This window comes from Podarcis filfolensis (genome assembly GCF_964270895.1).
Source record: "Podarcis filfolensis genome assembly, chromosome: 3".
Lineage (NCBI taxonomy): Eukaryota > Metazoa > Chordata > Lepidosauria > Squamata > Lacertidae > Podarcis > Podarcis filfolensis.
The window spans coordinates 35,919,858-35,937,246 of record NC_139606.1 but is presented as its reverse complement, the minus strand read 5'-3'; the positions used below and the strand labels follow the sequence as shown (position 1 = coordinate 35,937,246).

At 41.7% G+C, this 17,389-nt stretch overlaps 1 protein-coding gene across 7 annotated transcripts in view; it reads left to right on the top strand.

Annotated features, from left to right (window-relative positions):
• The window catches only part of EYS (eyes shut homolog), a 476,514-nt gene that overhangs the window by 33,394 nt on the left and 425,731 nt on the right, over positions 1 to 17,389 (top strand). For all 7 annotated transcript variants that reach the window (XM_083606894.1, XM_083606889.1, XM_083606892.1 and 4 more), the window contains 2 exons: positions 3,429 to 3,626; positions 8,280 to 8,401. In XM_083606894.1, the coding sequence (XP_083463020.1) occupies positions 3,429 to 3,626; positions 8,280 to 8,401 (320 nt within the window). The remainder of the gene's footprint in view (positions 1 to 3,428; positions 3,627 to 8,279; positions 8,402 to 17,389) is intronic.

The following is a 17,389-nucleotide window of genomic DNA, read 5'->3' as shown; positions in this document are numbered from 1 at the left end:
CCTTGGATGGATGACATAATTGGTTTGTCGCCCCACTACAGTAATTGAGATGCAAGAAGCAGATATTTCAGCCAGGTAATTACATATATTTATGGGATTTATATCTTGCACAAATGATCAGCAGCGTGGGTCACCAGTGCATAAAGTACAATAAAACAATAAAATACAGTTAGAAACATATTGGCACATCCAGATACCATATAGTGCCCAACATACTGAGAAGGCTTGTCTAAAGACCTGGAATCCTGGAAGGAGGGAACTGCTCCACAAGTGGGATGCCTTTGCAGAGAAAGCTCTTCAGCCTTCAACTCATAACAAATATAAACTCTCGACCTCTAATCTATAAGCAGGACACTGCATGGGGGGGGGGACCAATGTTATGTGAGAATGGTATCTTTTCTTCAAAACATAAGGTTCAACAGTGGTATTTGTAGTATTTTGGGAAGTGATTCCCTAGGGGAGGGAAAGAGAACACAGGTGACACTGGACTACAACTCCCATTATCCCTGTCCATTAGCCATACTTGCAGGGGCTGAATTCAGCAGGTTCCCTACCTTCTCCCTGTAGCATGGATCTGATAGGAACTTTAAAAGGTGTATGTCTCATGAACCCCACCCTAAAAATCCTAAACATTGTATTTCTGTCGGGAGACATGGAGCTGCTAACAAGGAATCTAAGAAGTGCCATCATAAAACTACACGTCCCAGACTTCCTTGAGGGAAACCCGTGGCAATAATGCTAAAACACATTTAGTTTATAGTACAGATGGAGCCTTAAAAGTGATAAAAGGTAATAAAACAAGGGAAAAATGTCTCACAGAAGCATCATATGAGATAATATTGAACATGAAGATAATAGTATTCCGGTAATAAGTAGTACCTAGAGATTTGGCAGCATTAACTTTTTTCCCTATTAAAATTATTTTGCTAAATAATAACAAACAGAGTTCACCAGGGAGTGTGTCAGCTTCTTTTTAATTAGGTTTTTATCCACCAGGAGTGCTTTGATTCTTCATTTTTTTTCTATTGCATTATGCTTTCTGACTAAAGTGAAAATCTAATTTACTTATTTCATGTAACTCATAAATCACAGAGATGCTGAGGATTCTTTTTTTAAAGATAGAAGTACAATAAAAAAGCTGCGGGAAAACTGAAGTTTTGAGACATATCTCATTAGAGCTTTTACTTTCATTTCCCTTGAAATATCAGTCTTTATTGTAGTTCATATCCTAGTGGGTACAACCATGTATCTCTAAATTCCTTTGTCTTATGAGGCACGATGTTTCCATCTATCACTGAACTTGAGTGGCCTCAATTGTTTAAGTTTGGAACACAGAGGGGATATACAAAAATAATTCAATTGTGTCTGCATACTCAGGGGGACTCCACAGGTAGGCAGAACTATGTAGGTTTGTATATTAAAATATATTCAATATTGTCTGACTTACATAGTCACTAAAATCTTCATATTGTGTCCTCAGGAAACTATAGCTCATACACAATGTGGTGGCTAGGTTATTGACTGGTGACAGTGTCTGAGGACATAAAACACCATTGTTTAAAGGCAATGCTACTCTAAACAACTTGGGGCCAGATTATCTGAAGGAAAACCTTCTAAACAGATCTATGGAGTCAATAAGGTCATTAATGTAGGCCCACCTGGTTGTGTCCATCTGGTGATGTCCAGGAAAGGGGCCTTTTTTTGTGGTAGCACCGACTCTCTAGAGTAGCCTTCCCCCAGAAATAAGACATGTACCAAGATCAGTACAATTTCAGAAAAATGATGAAAACATTTCTATTCACGGTGGCTATTGGCATCTAACACTATAAAAGATCAATAATTATTTGACTGCTTGGTAGTATTTGATTATTTTAATTGTATATTGTATTATAACCACCTTGAGATGCACTTGTTAAAGAAATATGGTCCAGCTAAAAGGAAGGGTGAACATAGCTCTAGGAGAGGGTAAAATGAATTACAATGAATCTCTACAGATACGAAAATAGGTATTATAGGTGAATTAGCACTGAATGAAAGACATCTTGTTCATGATTATTCCATTGCGTGTTCAGACCCAGAGACTTCCCCCCTAAATAAAAACACATTTGACTCAAATTTTAGTTTTGGTTATTGGCAGAATTTAGGCCACAGCTTTATTGATTACTGAAAAGTGAGTGGTTGCATAGGCTCTGGTTTGACTAGCTCCCTACACCCTTGCAGGTAGCGCTGACCCAGAGCTCCATCATAGGTCAGCCAAGGGTGAACACCTGAGGCAGGTGAAAAGCCTGGGAACAGACTCTGTTCACTCCTCAGATGCTCCCCTGGACTCACGTACAGGCACAACCCCCTCTCGGGGGTTCACCAAACCAAGTTGAGTCCCTGGATTCCTTTAATGGAATACCTTTCACATAGGGATGGTGAGACCGTTCTCTCAATATTGTTGATAACCATAATATTTTAAGACACAGACAAATACATGTTTCAGCAGGAAATTAATTTCAAGTACATAAACTCTACTCATAGGAAAACGTTGGAATTTGGCAAAGTATCTTTCTGAGCCAATCAGATTATTGGGTCCAAAAGCCACACACACAACCAATGGAGAAGGACGTACATCATTCCTGAGTTACAGACACTGCTCAGGCTATGTGACATATAGTGGTACCTTGGTTCTCAAATACCTTGCTAGTCAAAAGCCTTGGTTCTCAAATGCTGAAAACCCAGAAGTAAGTGTTCTGGTTTTCGAATGTTTTTCGGAAGTCAAACATCTGATACGGCTGTCGGCTATTGTTTCTGGGGCGCCTGCACCAATCAGAAGTCGCGCCTTGGTTTTCAAACATTTTGGAACGGGTTAAGTTCGAGAACCAAGGTACCACTGTATTTGGTGCTTTTGTTTTTGCATTTTTCTTTTTGAGGCTTTTTGGGTTAATTTGTTTTTGTGACTACAAACACTGTCTTATTTATTTTATAGTACATTACATTGATTATTGCTGTCATTTTATGGATCAATGGTCTTGTTAGATAGTAAAATTCATGTTAAATTGCTGTTTTAGGGGTTGTTTTTAAAAGTCTGGAACAAATTAATCTGTTGTGCATTACTTTCTATGGGAATGCGTGCCTTGGTTTGTGACACTGTTTAAATGTTTGTTTATCAGATTTAAAAAACAACAACCCGTACATCTTAGTTTTATATGCGTAGGCTACAGAGAAAAGAATTACTTTCTTGTTTCTAAAACTGAACAGCAAAGAAATTTCTGGATTTGTATTTTATTTTATTTTTTGCATGAGGAAGGGGAGATAAAAGGATTAGAAAAGATTTTGTGCCAAGTGTCTTTAATTAGTTAACTTAGGATACAATACGGCACAGGATAGGTAACAACCAGTTTATTAGTTAAATGGTGCCAACTTTTGTTTTCTTTTCCTTCCAGGTTTTAATTGTGAATTCAGGCCCTGTGAGGGAGGGAATCCCTGTGAGAACGGAGCTGTGTGTCTGAAAGAGACGGACTTGGCTGCCTTTCCCCTTGGATTCCGGTGCCAGTGTCTGAAGGGCTTTGAAGGCCCACGCTGTGAGATCAACGTCAACGAGTGCAGCTCTAACCCTTGCTTCCATGGATATTGCTACGATGGTGAGTTTGGCATTTGTTTCTCCTTTTTGTGCAACCCTCGCAGCTGCATTTGAGACATTTCAGGGAGATCAGCAGATAACGCTCTCCATTACGTGTGCCCTGGAAACAACTTTGCATCCTATTTCTGAAAGAAGGGGACTTTGCCAAGATGTCTCATTTCCTGGCACAGAGGTTTATCTTTCCAGAGGTCACCATTGAAGCTAATGAGAAATTCTAATGAGATGATTTTTTTTTTTAGTTGTCTCATCCGATGCTTCAATTAGCCCAAATGCCTTTTGTGCAATATATTTGATGTTGGGTAATTTTCAGGTGCTCAGAAACAGCTCCTCTGTGCAAGGAGGCACTGTTTGCAGCGAGTTTAACAAATAGGTTTGACTATTGCATTAAAATGAGATCAGGGCTGATGAAAAGCAGGGTGCTTGTCCAGTGGGGTGGGATATAGAGAGAAAAAGCCCTGTACCATGTTTACCAGAGTTTAAATCCCCGTGTGCATTTCAGCTCTCACGTTTTTTAAAGAAATGGAAGGATTATAAATATTACCATTAAATCTTTATTATGGGAACAAGCAAGTGAAAGCCAAATATGAAGGGCAGTATACTTTGTATATTTCACTTCATGAACTGATTGGAAATGGAAAAAAGTGTCCTGTTGAATAGAGTTTTACAATGCCCTGAAACACTTGCAACAGTAAGACACAAGTTCCCATTAGGTCTAAGTAGTAGAATTTTAGGATAATTTAGTGTCATCAAAATCAACAGAATTAAGGCAGTTTATTATACTGTAGTTGTTCAGCCAGAGGCAGACAGTGGACTAAGATGTTAGGTTACTGTTTAGAATTGCTTACTTTAAGGGAGAACAGCATGTCTGTATGTCCTCAGAATCTTCCAAAACCTTATCCCAAATAAATTATATTATAAGCAGTAATGTTGTCAGAAGCATCAGTCACTGCTCTGTAAACTCTAACCATAGATTCAAAGGTATCCATACTTTACATTCCCTGGGCTCCATAAATCTGCCCTTGGTCAGTAACTTAGCCATTGTTTCTCTTCCTCTATGGGTTTTAAATACTGTAGATGGGGTGCCAATTCTGTTGCAAATTCTGTGGGAAAAGAGTAAAGAGAACCACAGAAAAATCTGTAATGGTTAAACTCATGGCTGAGTCATCTGCCCATTTCTGACATGGTACAAACTGGGGTTGTCAGTGAACTAGGCCCAGAAAGCAATTCACAGGCACCAAGCAAAGGGGATGTGAACTTCTAAATTCCCCAACTGTTTCTCTTGTTTGGATGGAAGAATTGTTGTCCTCCTTGCCTGATAAAGGCTTTGCCTTTGATGGTGGTGAAGTCCCACCATCTGTAGAATTGGTCACTTCACTCCTCCATGACTGAATGTGTCTTAATTTTTTGGTAAAGAAGCTTTGCTAGTAGTATGATGTCATACCATCATTGTAGCAGAGCCACAACTGCTAATGGTCTTGTGGTTATAGGTTTAGAGTTTTTCTTTTGCAATTTCGCAATAGATGAGAAGAGTATTCAAGTTACTCAGGATCAAAGAAGGAGGGCCATAGCCCAGTGGTTAGAGCTTCTTGCCTAAAGATTTCCTTCTATTCCACTTCTCTCTGGGATGCTCACCTTCACCAAGCATACTGATTTGCCCCCAGTGTTGGGCTCAGTAACACCTTCTTACTTTTTTCTGAAATAAAATGCCCCAAATCTTGCAACCTTCCCTCGTGAGAGAATTGCTCCAGTTACTTGATCGCTTTGACTTCCCCTTTCTGTCTGTCCAGGTGGATATTTGTCTGACATGGTCCATTTTCAAGTTATATATATTGAACCATTTTATTTAACTAGGAACATAGGAAACTGCCGTGTACTGCGTCAGACTAGTGTTCCATCTAGTTCCCTGTTGTCTACACCAGGGGTTGTCAACCTGGTCCCTACCGCCCACTAGTGGGCGTTTCAGGATTCTAGGTGGGTGGTAGGGGGTTGTACGGCACAAGCTGAATCTTCCTTCCATCAAGCACTGGTGGGCGGTAAGGAAATTTAACCATCAAGAAAGATGCATTATTGGGCAGTAGGTATAAAAAGGTTGACTACACCGGGTCTACATTGACTGGCAGTAGCTTCTCCAAGGTTCTCTTCCGGCCCTACCTGGGCATGCTGGGGATGGAACCTGGAGTCTTTGCATGCAAAACAGCTGCTCAACTATTGAGCCCTTCCTCAAAAGCAGATTATTTATTTATCTAACAAAATGTATATACTGCTTGATTGTAAGAAAACCTCTAAGTGGTTTACAAATTAAACAAATTCATGGAGGATAAGAATGGAGCATAAGGGACGCGGGTGGCACTGTGGGTTAAACCACAGAGCCTAGGACTTGCCGATCAGAAGGTTGGCGGGTCGAATCCCCATGACGGGGTGAGCTCCCATTGCTCGGTCCCTGCTCCTGCCAACCTAGCAGTTCGAAAGCACAACAAAGTGCAAGTAGATAAATAGGTACTGTTCCAGCGGGAAGGTAAATGGCATTTCTGTATGCTGCTCTGGTTTGCCAGAAGCGGCTTAGTCATGCTGGCCACATGACCAAGAAGCCGTCTGCGGATAAATGCCGGCTCCCTCGGCCCATAGAGCAAGATGAGCGCCGCAACCCCAGAGTCAGCCACGACTGGACCTAATGGTCAGGGGTACCTTTACCTTTACCTTTTTAAGAATAACAATGGTTACTAGCTGTGCAAAAAAGAAAAGAAGTTTAAATTTCCATAGAAGTGGATATTCAGCAAAAAAAAATTTTTTTTTTAAATTACTTGAAAGCTTACCCTTCAGGTTCAGATCTGAGTATCCGTGGAAGTAAATAACTATTGAGATTTGATAGACAAGTTAAAAAGGAGGTGAAGTGCTTTGCTTTAGCTCCATCTTAAAACTGTGAATTAAGAAAAATCCAAGCGTCTTGAAAAAAAAAAAGTAGTATTGGAACAAAGGGCTCCAAGCATTTAATGAGAGTAATAGCAGTTACATGTGCTGAGACTGAGTGACAGCCTGGATTACATGGTAAATCTTAGAGATAATGAAGAACCCAGAGACCTGTGTGAGGCTATAATAAATCTATGCCTGTAAGAACTGCAATCATTGCTGTCACCGGGTCCCTTGTATAGATGTAACTCTCCAAAGATACTTCTCTCTTTACATCACTAATGATGAAAAAGAGGAAGGACTGATTGTTAGCTTGGGAGGGGGCAAGAATGAAGCATGGAAACTCATGAGAGTAGCTGATCAAGGCTGTCAAACCTCAGCTCTTGAGCAGTTTCTTTTAAATAAAGTGGCACAGTGTGAAAATGGCACCTCCAGATAATAAATGTTTCTTTCCCTGTCTATTTCTTTTAAAAATAACAGATGCAAAATATCAAGGGCACAAGTTTTTTCTTTTCCCCAATAGAAGAAATGCACCTCGGGGGAGGGATTTTTGGTTTGTGGGGGGGGGGGACTACCTGGAAGGGAAAGACGGACACCTGCCATCTAGGAAAACATCCAGCAACTGAATATCATGTGCTGTAAAGCAGTTTGTGTTAGCTTTATATTAGCACTGTGTTGAAATCTGCCCTGTTGTTAGGTCAGGTGGGGCCATGTAGGAATTGGCTACTGTGTTGGTTTCAGAACATCACAATAGATGAACTCTGCTCTGTGATGTCCCAGTCAAGATACTAGATTCAGGTAGGTAGCTGTGTTGGTCTGACACAGTCAAAATAAAAAAATAAAATAAAAAGGGTGGGGTTTTTATGAGAAGGGTAGTAGGAGATAGGTGATTGACTCAATGAGTATGGTAAACCTGTTGATGACTGCTAACGACTGCAATTAGTCCTACAGGGAAAAGCAAGGGATAGTATGCTGATGACAGTCGTTAACATTCATCAACAGGTTTATCATACCCATTGAGCCAATCACCCATCTCCTACTACCCTTCTGAGAAAAACCCCACCCCACCCTCCCACTATATATAAGGGTCTGGTGACTTCTGTTTCAATGTATCTGAAGAAGTGTACATGCACATGAAAGCTTATATCCAGAACAAACGTTGTTGGTCTCTAAGGTGCTACTGGACAATTTTTTTATTCTTTTTATTTATCCAGTCAAGATAGTTTGGGATGGGAATCACACCCAGTTTCCTTCGTACGAATGGATAAGAGCCGTTAATTCATAAGGGGGGTGGGTAAAGCGGAGAGCATTTGGGAACATAACTGGTGTGGAGCTAAATTGCTTTTACACCTGATGGCCCTAATGCTGGAGATGAGGCGTAGCACGAGAGTGTACCCTCTTCTCAAATTAGGTGGGTTACTTAATTGTCATGAATGGCTGCTGATGTCATTCTCTCCTATATCAGAAATCCAGTTTCCCTATGGTTACATTTCCTGCCTGTGTATGACATACCTTCTTTTCATTTCAGTGACAATTACACAATACTGTTTCAATTCCCTCCCCCCGCCCCTTGCTTGTTCTCTCTTTCCATTTCCATTGCCCTTTATATTTCTAGAGAAAATAGGACTACATTTCTAGGATTTATGTGCTATCTTTATTTAAGTGTTTTGCAGTTCCAGTTACAATCTAACTTTGTACAAAATGTGATTGACCTGCTTCTCCCCCCCCCCCACTTCACACACTGCAGTTGTTGACGGCTTCTACTGCTTGTGCAACCCTGGGTATGCAGGACAAAAATGTGACCAAGATATTGATGACTGCCTCGTTAACGCATGCAAACACAATTCTACCTGTGTGGATCTCCATTTGGTTAGTACACAGTAAGCATTTCATTTTCGCTTTTGGCGGAGGGGGGAGGAGTGTGCTATGGTGACCTGTTGTATGTGCATGTACTAAAAAACTAGACTCCCTTAGTGCATAGCCTTCCAAGAGGACAGGAAACAAAACACTTTTTCATTCTTGTACTTCAGAAGTAGAGAACTTGTTTTCAGTGTGGTGGCCACATTCACTTCTGGGCAACTTTCTGGAGACAGGGATGGGGGCCACATTTCATTGGTGAGTGGGGTGAGTGGAGCAATTAATTTGGATTTTACCAATGTACAGTAGGTAAGTTTCTACACAAGCTCTCACACCCCTATTTTACATCCAAGAAGGAGATACTCCAGCCAGGTTAAAACAGTCAAGAATGATGCGAAGCAGGTCTAGTGTGGTTGTGGATGGGGAGAGGGTGTAGCAGTTTGAAAGCACGTCACAGTGCAAGTAGATAAATAGGTACCGCCCCAGCAGGAAGGCAAACGGCGTTTCCGTGCGCTGCTCTGGTTTTGCCAGAAGCGGCTTAGTCATGCTGGCCACATGACCTGGAAAAACTGTCTCCGGACAAACGTTGGCTCCCTCGGCCAGTAAAGTGAGATGAGCGCCACAACCCAGTGTCGTCTGCGACTGGACTTAACTGTCAGAGATCCTTTACCTTTACCTTTTTACTTCTTCCTTAATGCATCACCAAATGATGCTTACGTGATTTATCTTTCTCCTCTCTTGGGAACAGTATCCTGGTGAGAATCTACAAAAAAAGGGGGGGGGGAATTACTTGCTTGAATGGGACTTACTTCTCCCTGTGCTTACAATCTCTGTTTTCTTCTGCAGCTAAATCTTGCCATAAAAAGCCTAATTCACTTCCATTTACAGCATCATATCTTAGATTTGTTTTCTTCATGTGTCCCAAGAGGCTTTTTGTTGTTGTTTTCTTACCATCACTCAAGTCTATCCGTTCTCCTTCTACAGTAATATGTCATATTCCTCTGTCAAAAACATATACCATTTTGTTTTAAATGGACTGTGACATAGTTAGAAGATCAATAAAATCCCCACTGGGTCATCATTCCCGAGAAAGCTGGGCCAGAGGGGGGAGAGAGACATAAGAACACCTTCCCCTCCGAGCATTTTTTCAATATAGAAATAGAAACACACACAGGGTTCAGCTTTATTTGGAGTATGCCATTTATGATGCTTTTGGTTGGCTTTTCACCTAATAATGCTGTTGTTTTTTCTTGTAGCAGAACATCATTGGGCACTATAATCACTTTAAAAATAACTGTTATGGACAAAGAGCATTTAATTGTTTTCTTTTTGTCAGATATATCCTTTGTTGGGTATTTGACTTTCCTAGATGTGCAATTCAATCATAATTATAAATGCAAATAAATATCAACAGTGTGACACGGCAGCTAAAAAAGCCAATGCAATTCTGGGCTGCATCAATAGGAGTATAGCATCTAGATCAAGGGAAGTAATAGTGCCACTGTATTCTGCTCTGGTCAGACCTCACCTGGAGTACTGTGTCCAGTTCTGGGCACCACAGTTCAAGAAGGACACTGACAAACTGGAACGTATCCAGAGGAGGGCAACCAAAATGGTCAAAGGCCTGGAAACGATGCCTTATGAGGAACGGCTAAGGGAGCTGGGCATGTTTAGCCTGGAGAAGAGGAGGTTAAGGGGTGATATGATAGCCATGTTCAAATATATAAAAGGATGTCACATAGAGGAGGGAGAAAGGTTGTTTTCTGCTGCTCCAGAGAAGTGGACACGGAGCAGTGGATCCAAACTACAAGAAATAAGATTCCACCTAAACATTAGGAAGAACTTCCTGACAGTAAGAGCTGTTCGACAGTGGAATTTGCTGCCAAGGAGTGTGGTGGAGTCTCCTTCTTTGGAGGTCTTTAAGCAGAGGCTTCACAACCGTATGTCAGGAGTGCTCTGATGGTGTTTCCTGCTTGGCAGGGGGTTGGACTCGATGGCCCTTGTGGTCTCTTCCAACTCTATGATTCTATGATTCTATGATCAAGACAAAAGCCTTCTCCCAAATCTGGCATTTATAGTGCAATCCTATACATGTCTCCTGAGAAGCAAGTCCCTTTGAGTTCAATGTTGTTTCCTTCTAAGTACAGTGGTGCCCCGCAAGACGAATGCCTCGCAAGACGGAAAACTCGCTAGACGAAAGAGTTTTCCGTTTTGGAGGTGCTTCGCAAAACGAATTTCCTATGGGCTTGCTTCGCAAGACGATAATGTCTTGCGAGACTCGCAGAACGGATTCTTTTCGTCTTGCGAGGCACCACTGTAATTGAGTATAAGATCACATGCTTAAACACTAGAATGAATTGCATTGCTCATATTTGCTACCACTGCATACACCATAAAATCAGTAATGAACTAATGGAAGGTGAAAGGTTGTGATAAAAGGCAACCTTTCAATCTCTTCTTAGGGATTCTTTGTAGGCTTGGTTTTGTTCAGTATTTTCTTCGGTGACCTTAGAGAGGGGTGGAAGAATGTGATAAAGAGAATAAATCTGAGAATGACACTGCTAAGAGCATTAATAATGAGGAAGCCAACTAGGAAGCCATGCTTGACCTTACGAACTAAAGTAACAGATCTTAAATTCAAGAGTTCACAATATAAGGTCCTGGGCCTGGGGACCAATAATGGTCATTTTCACTGTTAGCCAGGCAACCTGACTGAAGGGAAATGGGGTGTCTTGGTCACTTAATCAATAATAAGCAGCCACCAATATGATGTTTCTGCCTTGAGGGCAAAAGCAGCTATTGATTGTGTTATGTAAGGCATTTCTTGTTGGCATAGGGAAGTATATTCATACTTTTGAACAGGAGAAGGATAGGACCTCACCTGAAATGATATCACCCCGCTGAGTGATTGGGAGCGAAGGCGACAATATTCTTCCTTTCTCATAACAGAAGAACTCAAGGTCTCTCAATAAAATTGATTGGCAATAAATTCAGGGCAGATAAAAGAAAGCTCTTCACACAGAGCATCATTAACTTATGAAATTTGCTGCCATAGATGTGGTGATAACTGCTGCCTTATATAGCTTTAAAAGTGGTTTAGGCAAGTTTTGCTGATCCATCAGGGTTCATATCCCAGTGTTGGAAACCCAATGTGCAAATGGGGCAGCACTCTTCACTGAGCACATATTAGCTGTGGAGTGCATCTGGTACACATAGCATCGCCAAGAGCACAAAACTTTTTTGTGGGAAACATTTTGTGGGAAACATTTGATGTGGCATACAAATTGAAACAATCCTCTGGATTGAGCAACAGAGTGCCGGCGTGTTGTCTTGCAGTGAGGGGCTGTGCTTAATGCCTTTTGGCACAGTCCAGCTTTGTGATTGTAACAGTGGTGGTCCTCAGCTAGCAAGATTTATCTGCTGTCATCTGCTATTTATAATACATAAGACATAAAACAGAATGTGATGTTGGGGAAGTCCAGTAGTGCACTCTGCTGAGAAAGAGATGAGTTAATGCTCAGTTTATTCATTTTGCATGCATAGGTTCCTTCCATGGGGTGGGGTGGGAGAGGAAATATTTTGGAATTGCTCTCCTTGCCTTTCTTCTGTACACTTACATAAATGTAAAATTTTGTCAACAGATATGAAAATAAAAATTGTTTTCCAGCAACCAAATCCTTTTTACATTTTACATTTACTCAAAGTTCAACTAGTCTTGCTTCTAAAAGAGGGTTGTAGGATTATAGCTGAACCATTGTACTGGAATCATTCATCAAGGATATACATGGCCCATTGTCTTTATGCTCTGTAGGGATACTAAAACCCGACTGGAAGGAAGAAGATCGATGCCACTGAGATCAGTCTGCCCACCTGTGTTTCCTATAAAGGGGACAATGGTAAACCAGTGCAGTGGTGTTATTTTTGCAGCAGTAAGAACCATTTGTCTAATGCCTTTTAAAACAATTTATGGCATCTTGTATGTATGTGAAGTGCATGGTGTTCACTTGTACTGTCAATGTGATGGATTAAGGCAATGCCATAGCTGAAGTATGAGAGCAGATTAAAGGGATGTGGTACTTTCATCTGGAAAATAGAGGAGTGGTCACCAAAGCAAGCTACTACATCATCCTGTGACAAAACACTATATGACACAGGCTGACTTTGCTATGTTTATTAATATCCTCACTGAAAAAAGGATAGTAAGAAATTGCTGAGAGAAAATCCTGACTAGGTGAAGCAAAACCAAAAGGAGATAAGATGGCCAAGTCAAGAGAGCAGTTGATGAGGGGAGAGCCAGTTTTCCTCCATCTTGTGGAGGGCAATAGGGATGAAAGAGTTTAGCCCCTCCCTACTTGCTTGTTGATTTTACACATGGGTAAAATCCTTGAAGAGTGATTATGTTAACTCCCTGTGATGACCCATCCTTCTTGACCATCATTTCTTGCCAAAAGTAGGACAGAACACGACCAGGCTCTCAACTCCCTGCTCCTATACAGAGCTATGGGGAGAACTACCAAAGCCTCTGTTTGGCACGCTGGTGGGAGAGACTTAAAGAGGCCTTTGCTCATGTATCAGCCTGTAGTACTGCTGCTTATGTGACATAATGACTGAACTATGCCCAGTCACTAATAGTGCTGTTTACTTATGGGAGTGGGGTGGAAGGAGAATCCCTTCTGGTGGTACAGATTCCTGTTGTTTTTTGAAAGAAGGCACATTGACTGAGATTGTGTAATCTTTACTCCTTCTCTAATAGGTCATCCTTAGCCAGCACTGAGATGACACCCTTTTTTTCTGTCACATAAGTATCAAGGTTTCAGTCCATGCTAGGACTTTGCAAAAGCAAAGTGGCTGGTCATGTGGCCAATAGAAACAAGGGATAATCATGCTTGGAAATAGCCACAGATTAGGATGTCTCACCTCTAGTTGGCATCCTTCTTTTTGTTGCTGTTTAGTCGTTTAGTCGTGTCCGACTCTTCGTGACCCTATGGACCAGAGCACGCCAGGCACTCCTGTCTTCCACTGCTTCCCGCAGTTTGGTCAAACTCATGCTAGTAGCTTCAAGAACACTATCCAACTATCTCGTCCTCTGTTGTCCCCTTCTCCTTGTGCCCCCAATCTTTCCCAACATCAGGGTCTTTTCCAGGGAGTCTTCTCTTCTCATGAGGTGGCCAAAGTATTAGAGTCTCAGCTTCAGGATCTGTCCTTCCAGTGAGCCCTCAGGGCTGATTTCCTTCAGAATGGATAGGTCTGATCTTCTTGCAGTCCATGGGACTCTCAAGATTCTCCTCCAGTGCCATAATTCAAATTCCTTCTTTTTAGTAAGAGTTAAATTTTTGAAATAAGCAAGGTCAGTGGTACTGCCTCCATTCTGACTTCCACAGGCTGAAATACAAGCAAAGGGCTCTTTCATTCTCCCTCACCAAAGGCTTTGGTAGAGTTTTCCACTTATCTCTGTTATGGAGTACAGAGCTGAAGAACCTTTTGCCTTGGTTTGTATGAGACTAAGTGACTGAAATGCTGAAATACTGTGCCATACTGAGTGCCCAGCCTACCATTTACCTCTCTCTAGTGTGAGCCACTGTGGGGTGGGATTATTGCTTAGACTGAGTATATATGTGATGGAAGCTCTTAAGTGACTGTTTTGTCATTGTAGCAAGGTCACAATATTTTTCTTCATTATTCCACTGAAATCACTTAGTGCTAAAAACACCAGTTACCAAGTTCCTGTTTCCTAGCCTGCACTGCTTGCATCTGACATATTACATATATATGCTGCAAATGTTTTTTTTTAAAAAAAATGGTGTTCCGTTTCAGCCATGTGACTCCCAGAAATCCCTGAGAAATTGCACAGCTCTTTGAAATTTATCTCATGTAGTTCATTTTTGTAGCAAGAGCTGTTTTTGAAGACTTGGTGCTGGTGAGTTGTTGAATAGTAATGCCTCAAGGTGCCTTTATCTTACTCAGTACTATGGATTTATTTCACCCATCTAAACTGAAGCAAAAGGATCCATAGGCTCTTAAGACTAACATTGGAACACATTTTCTGTGACATCCAAAATAGTGTTTTTCTGATTTATTAGTTATAGTGATGATATTTTATTCTATAGCAAACTGTGCGATAAATGGAAAAAGAAATTGCATAAAATGCACATAGAAATCTAATAGATGACAGAATAACAGGGAAAATAAGAGGAAAATCAGATGGGAGCCTTGAAACTTTACCCTCTTCTCAAACTGCAGCATCCCATACATCAAATTGGTCATAAATAATAGAAGAGAAAAATTCTACTCTCTTGGTGGTTTAGTCCAAGTTACTATCTCTGTTAAAACAGTCATACCTATTCAGCAATGTGGCACATTCTGGTGGACTGAAGTATGTTTCCAGGGCAAAACATAAACATGGACTGATGTGTTGTGAGGCTTCTTCTGCTGTGTGCCCTACAAGCCCTCAGAAACCCAACCTCTCACAACACCAGAGCTAGTGAACTCTTCAGATTCTCCTCCTGGAATTTTTTCTCATCATTGGACCTCTTGTCTATCACATGGCTCTCCTTGTTTAGTCTATGGCCTGCCATGTGTGTAATGAACACTAGAGAGCCTTCAAACTCCTGCCTTTCTTTGTTTCCTCTCCCTGAGGAAGTCCAGGCCAACTAAAGCTTTGTTGCATAATGTTCTCTCCCTTCTGCTCCTTTCCTTGCCCAGCTTCTAAGTCTCCTCTTTCTGTACCATCACCCAAACTCCCACTTTCTTAATAGAGCTCAGCCAGTAGGCCTGCATCTCTAACTTCCAGCCTTACTGGTCATTTCTGCCAGTGGCCCCTCACCCTCTTGCACATGCTTCTTAACTTCCTAGTTCTCAGTGCTTCAAAGCCCATACAGCGGCTGCCTCTGTGGTCCTTCCCTCTTGTTACTCTCTCTCTCTTCTTTTTAGTAAGAGTTAAATTTTTGAAATAAGCAAGGTCAGTGGTACTGCCTCCATTCTGACTTCCACAGGCTGAAATACAAGCAAAGGGCTCTTTCATTCTCTCTCTCTCTCTCTCTCTCTCTCTCTCTCTCTCTCTCTCTCGCTATGAATTTGGAACCACCACTTCTGTCCTGCCTGTGGTTATTTTATCCTTACATGGGTGAGGCATATCAATGAGCTGAAAGTTGTTTCCTCGACACAGCTTCCCAGCTGTTCTTCTCCTTTCTTAGCTCAATTAGCAGCATACAATGGCAGCTTCTCTGTTACCCTCACTCCCACTCCTCACACAGGCAATGGGTGTGCTGGGCAAATATGAGGTTAGTTTGTTTTTTATTTATGTATTTATTTTTATCCTCAGTTGAAGCACTAGTATGCATTGTTCTAGGTTGAATACAAATTAGTTTGATTGAGAGCACAATAAAAACAAGTGTGAGAGAAGTAATTCTTTCATATATGGTGGCTGTGGCCTAAATTACAGAGTTTTCAGAAGGATAGTGTCAGGGAACTGCCATCGGAACTAGAGGAGGAGGCGAGGCTACACAGCGATGCTGGAGAGGGGCCAAGCAGGGAGAGAGGCAGGTCTCCGGCTGGGGAAGAAATTCAGCGCAACACCAGGGATAGAGGGGGGCCGATGGGGGAAGCAGAGAGCAGGCTCCAGGACTCTTCACAGGAGACCAGCGAGGAGAGCACAGGTCCTCCGCTGCCCACACCCACCCTGCGCAGAAGACTTCCGCGCAGGGAGAGTAGGTGGCGACTTGGCGTCAAAGAACTTTTATGCTGGAAGAGGTTCAAGAAATGCCCACTGACGGATTCTGCCAGCGACTGAACAGCCACGGAGTGGATGGCTGTCCAGAGAGAAACGGTTTAACCAGGCAACCTAACCCAGAGCGGCGGTAACTTACACACAAGCAACCCCTAAAGCCATTACAGATAGTTTAGATTTTTATTTTTGCTAACTCAACTAGATATTGCCGTGTTTTAATAACATATACAAAACTGCATATACTAGGAGAGAGTGCACAAAAATGTATATATGAATAAAATGACAAAGAAAAATGCATTATATTGGTCAAGACTGCATTATAAAATGTCTGCATTACAGGGGGGGATGCAATGAAGTGTTGATAGATATTCATGAGGGGAAAGTTCACAAACTGATGCAGAAAGATGGAGAACTGGTAGGGTAGTGGGGTTGAGAATCCAAAATTGCCAGATTTCCCTATCCCCCATTGGAAGGACATTGTTCAGAACATTCTATGGCCGATGTGATTTTCCACTGACTTATCAGCAAGGAAAAATATCTGTTGCCAGCTTTCAGTCCAGAATAAAAAGCCATTTGCCTTCTCCTCATCATTTTATAGTCCAAAGCTTTTATTCTGGTGAAACAACAGTGTGCATGTAAGCAAAAGGCTTTCACAGCCTGGTTCTGGCTTCACAACCTGCTCTGCAGGAGTCTCAAAGCCACATTCCTACTGCACCAATAAGGATTAACACATTGACAATACATACTAACCAGATTTCTTTATAGGCTGGGGGAGGGGGGCAACATTAAACTCATGTACCAGGTTTGACACTCGTGAAGCCACATGGCAATACTCCCAAATCTTGCTTCCCCACCCCATCATATCTCTCTCTCTCTCTCTCTCTTTGTCAAAATATGTTTGAATTCCAGATGTGTTATCTCTCCATGCAAGGAAAGACTGCAGAGAGGAATCACAAGGGATAGATTGTGAGCAGGAATCAATTTATGTGCGCTTTCTTTTTCTTACCTGGCAGAGGCACCCCAGTCCCCCTGAAGAACTAATTTGTAGAGAGTTTCATTTATTCTCAATTTCTTCCTCAGGAAGCAGCAAGCAGACAATGTGGTGTTGTCAAGCAGCCAATGTTTTGTTAAGCATCTCCCAGTCACTTGGCATCTTTTTCTCTGATTCTGTTAAATGGGCCAGTGATTTTTCAGTAGGCACCAACCCAGCTGAACATATGGAGAAAATTCTAGACCACTGGTATACCACCACAAAATCTGAACATCGAGACTGA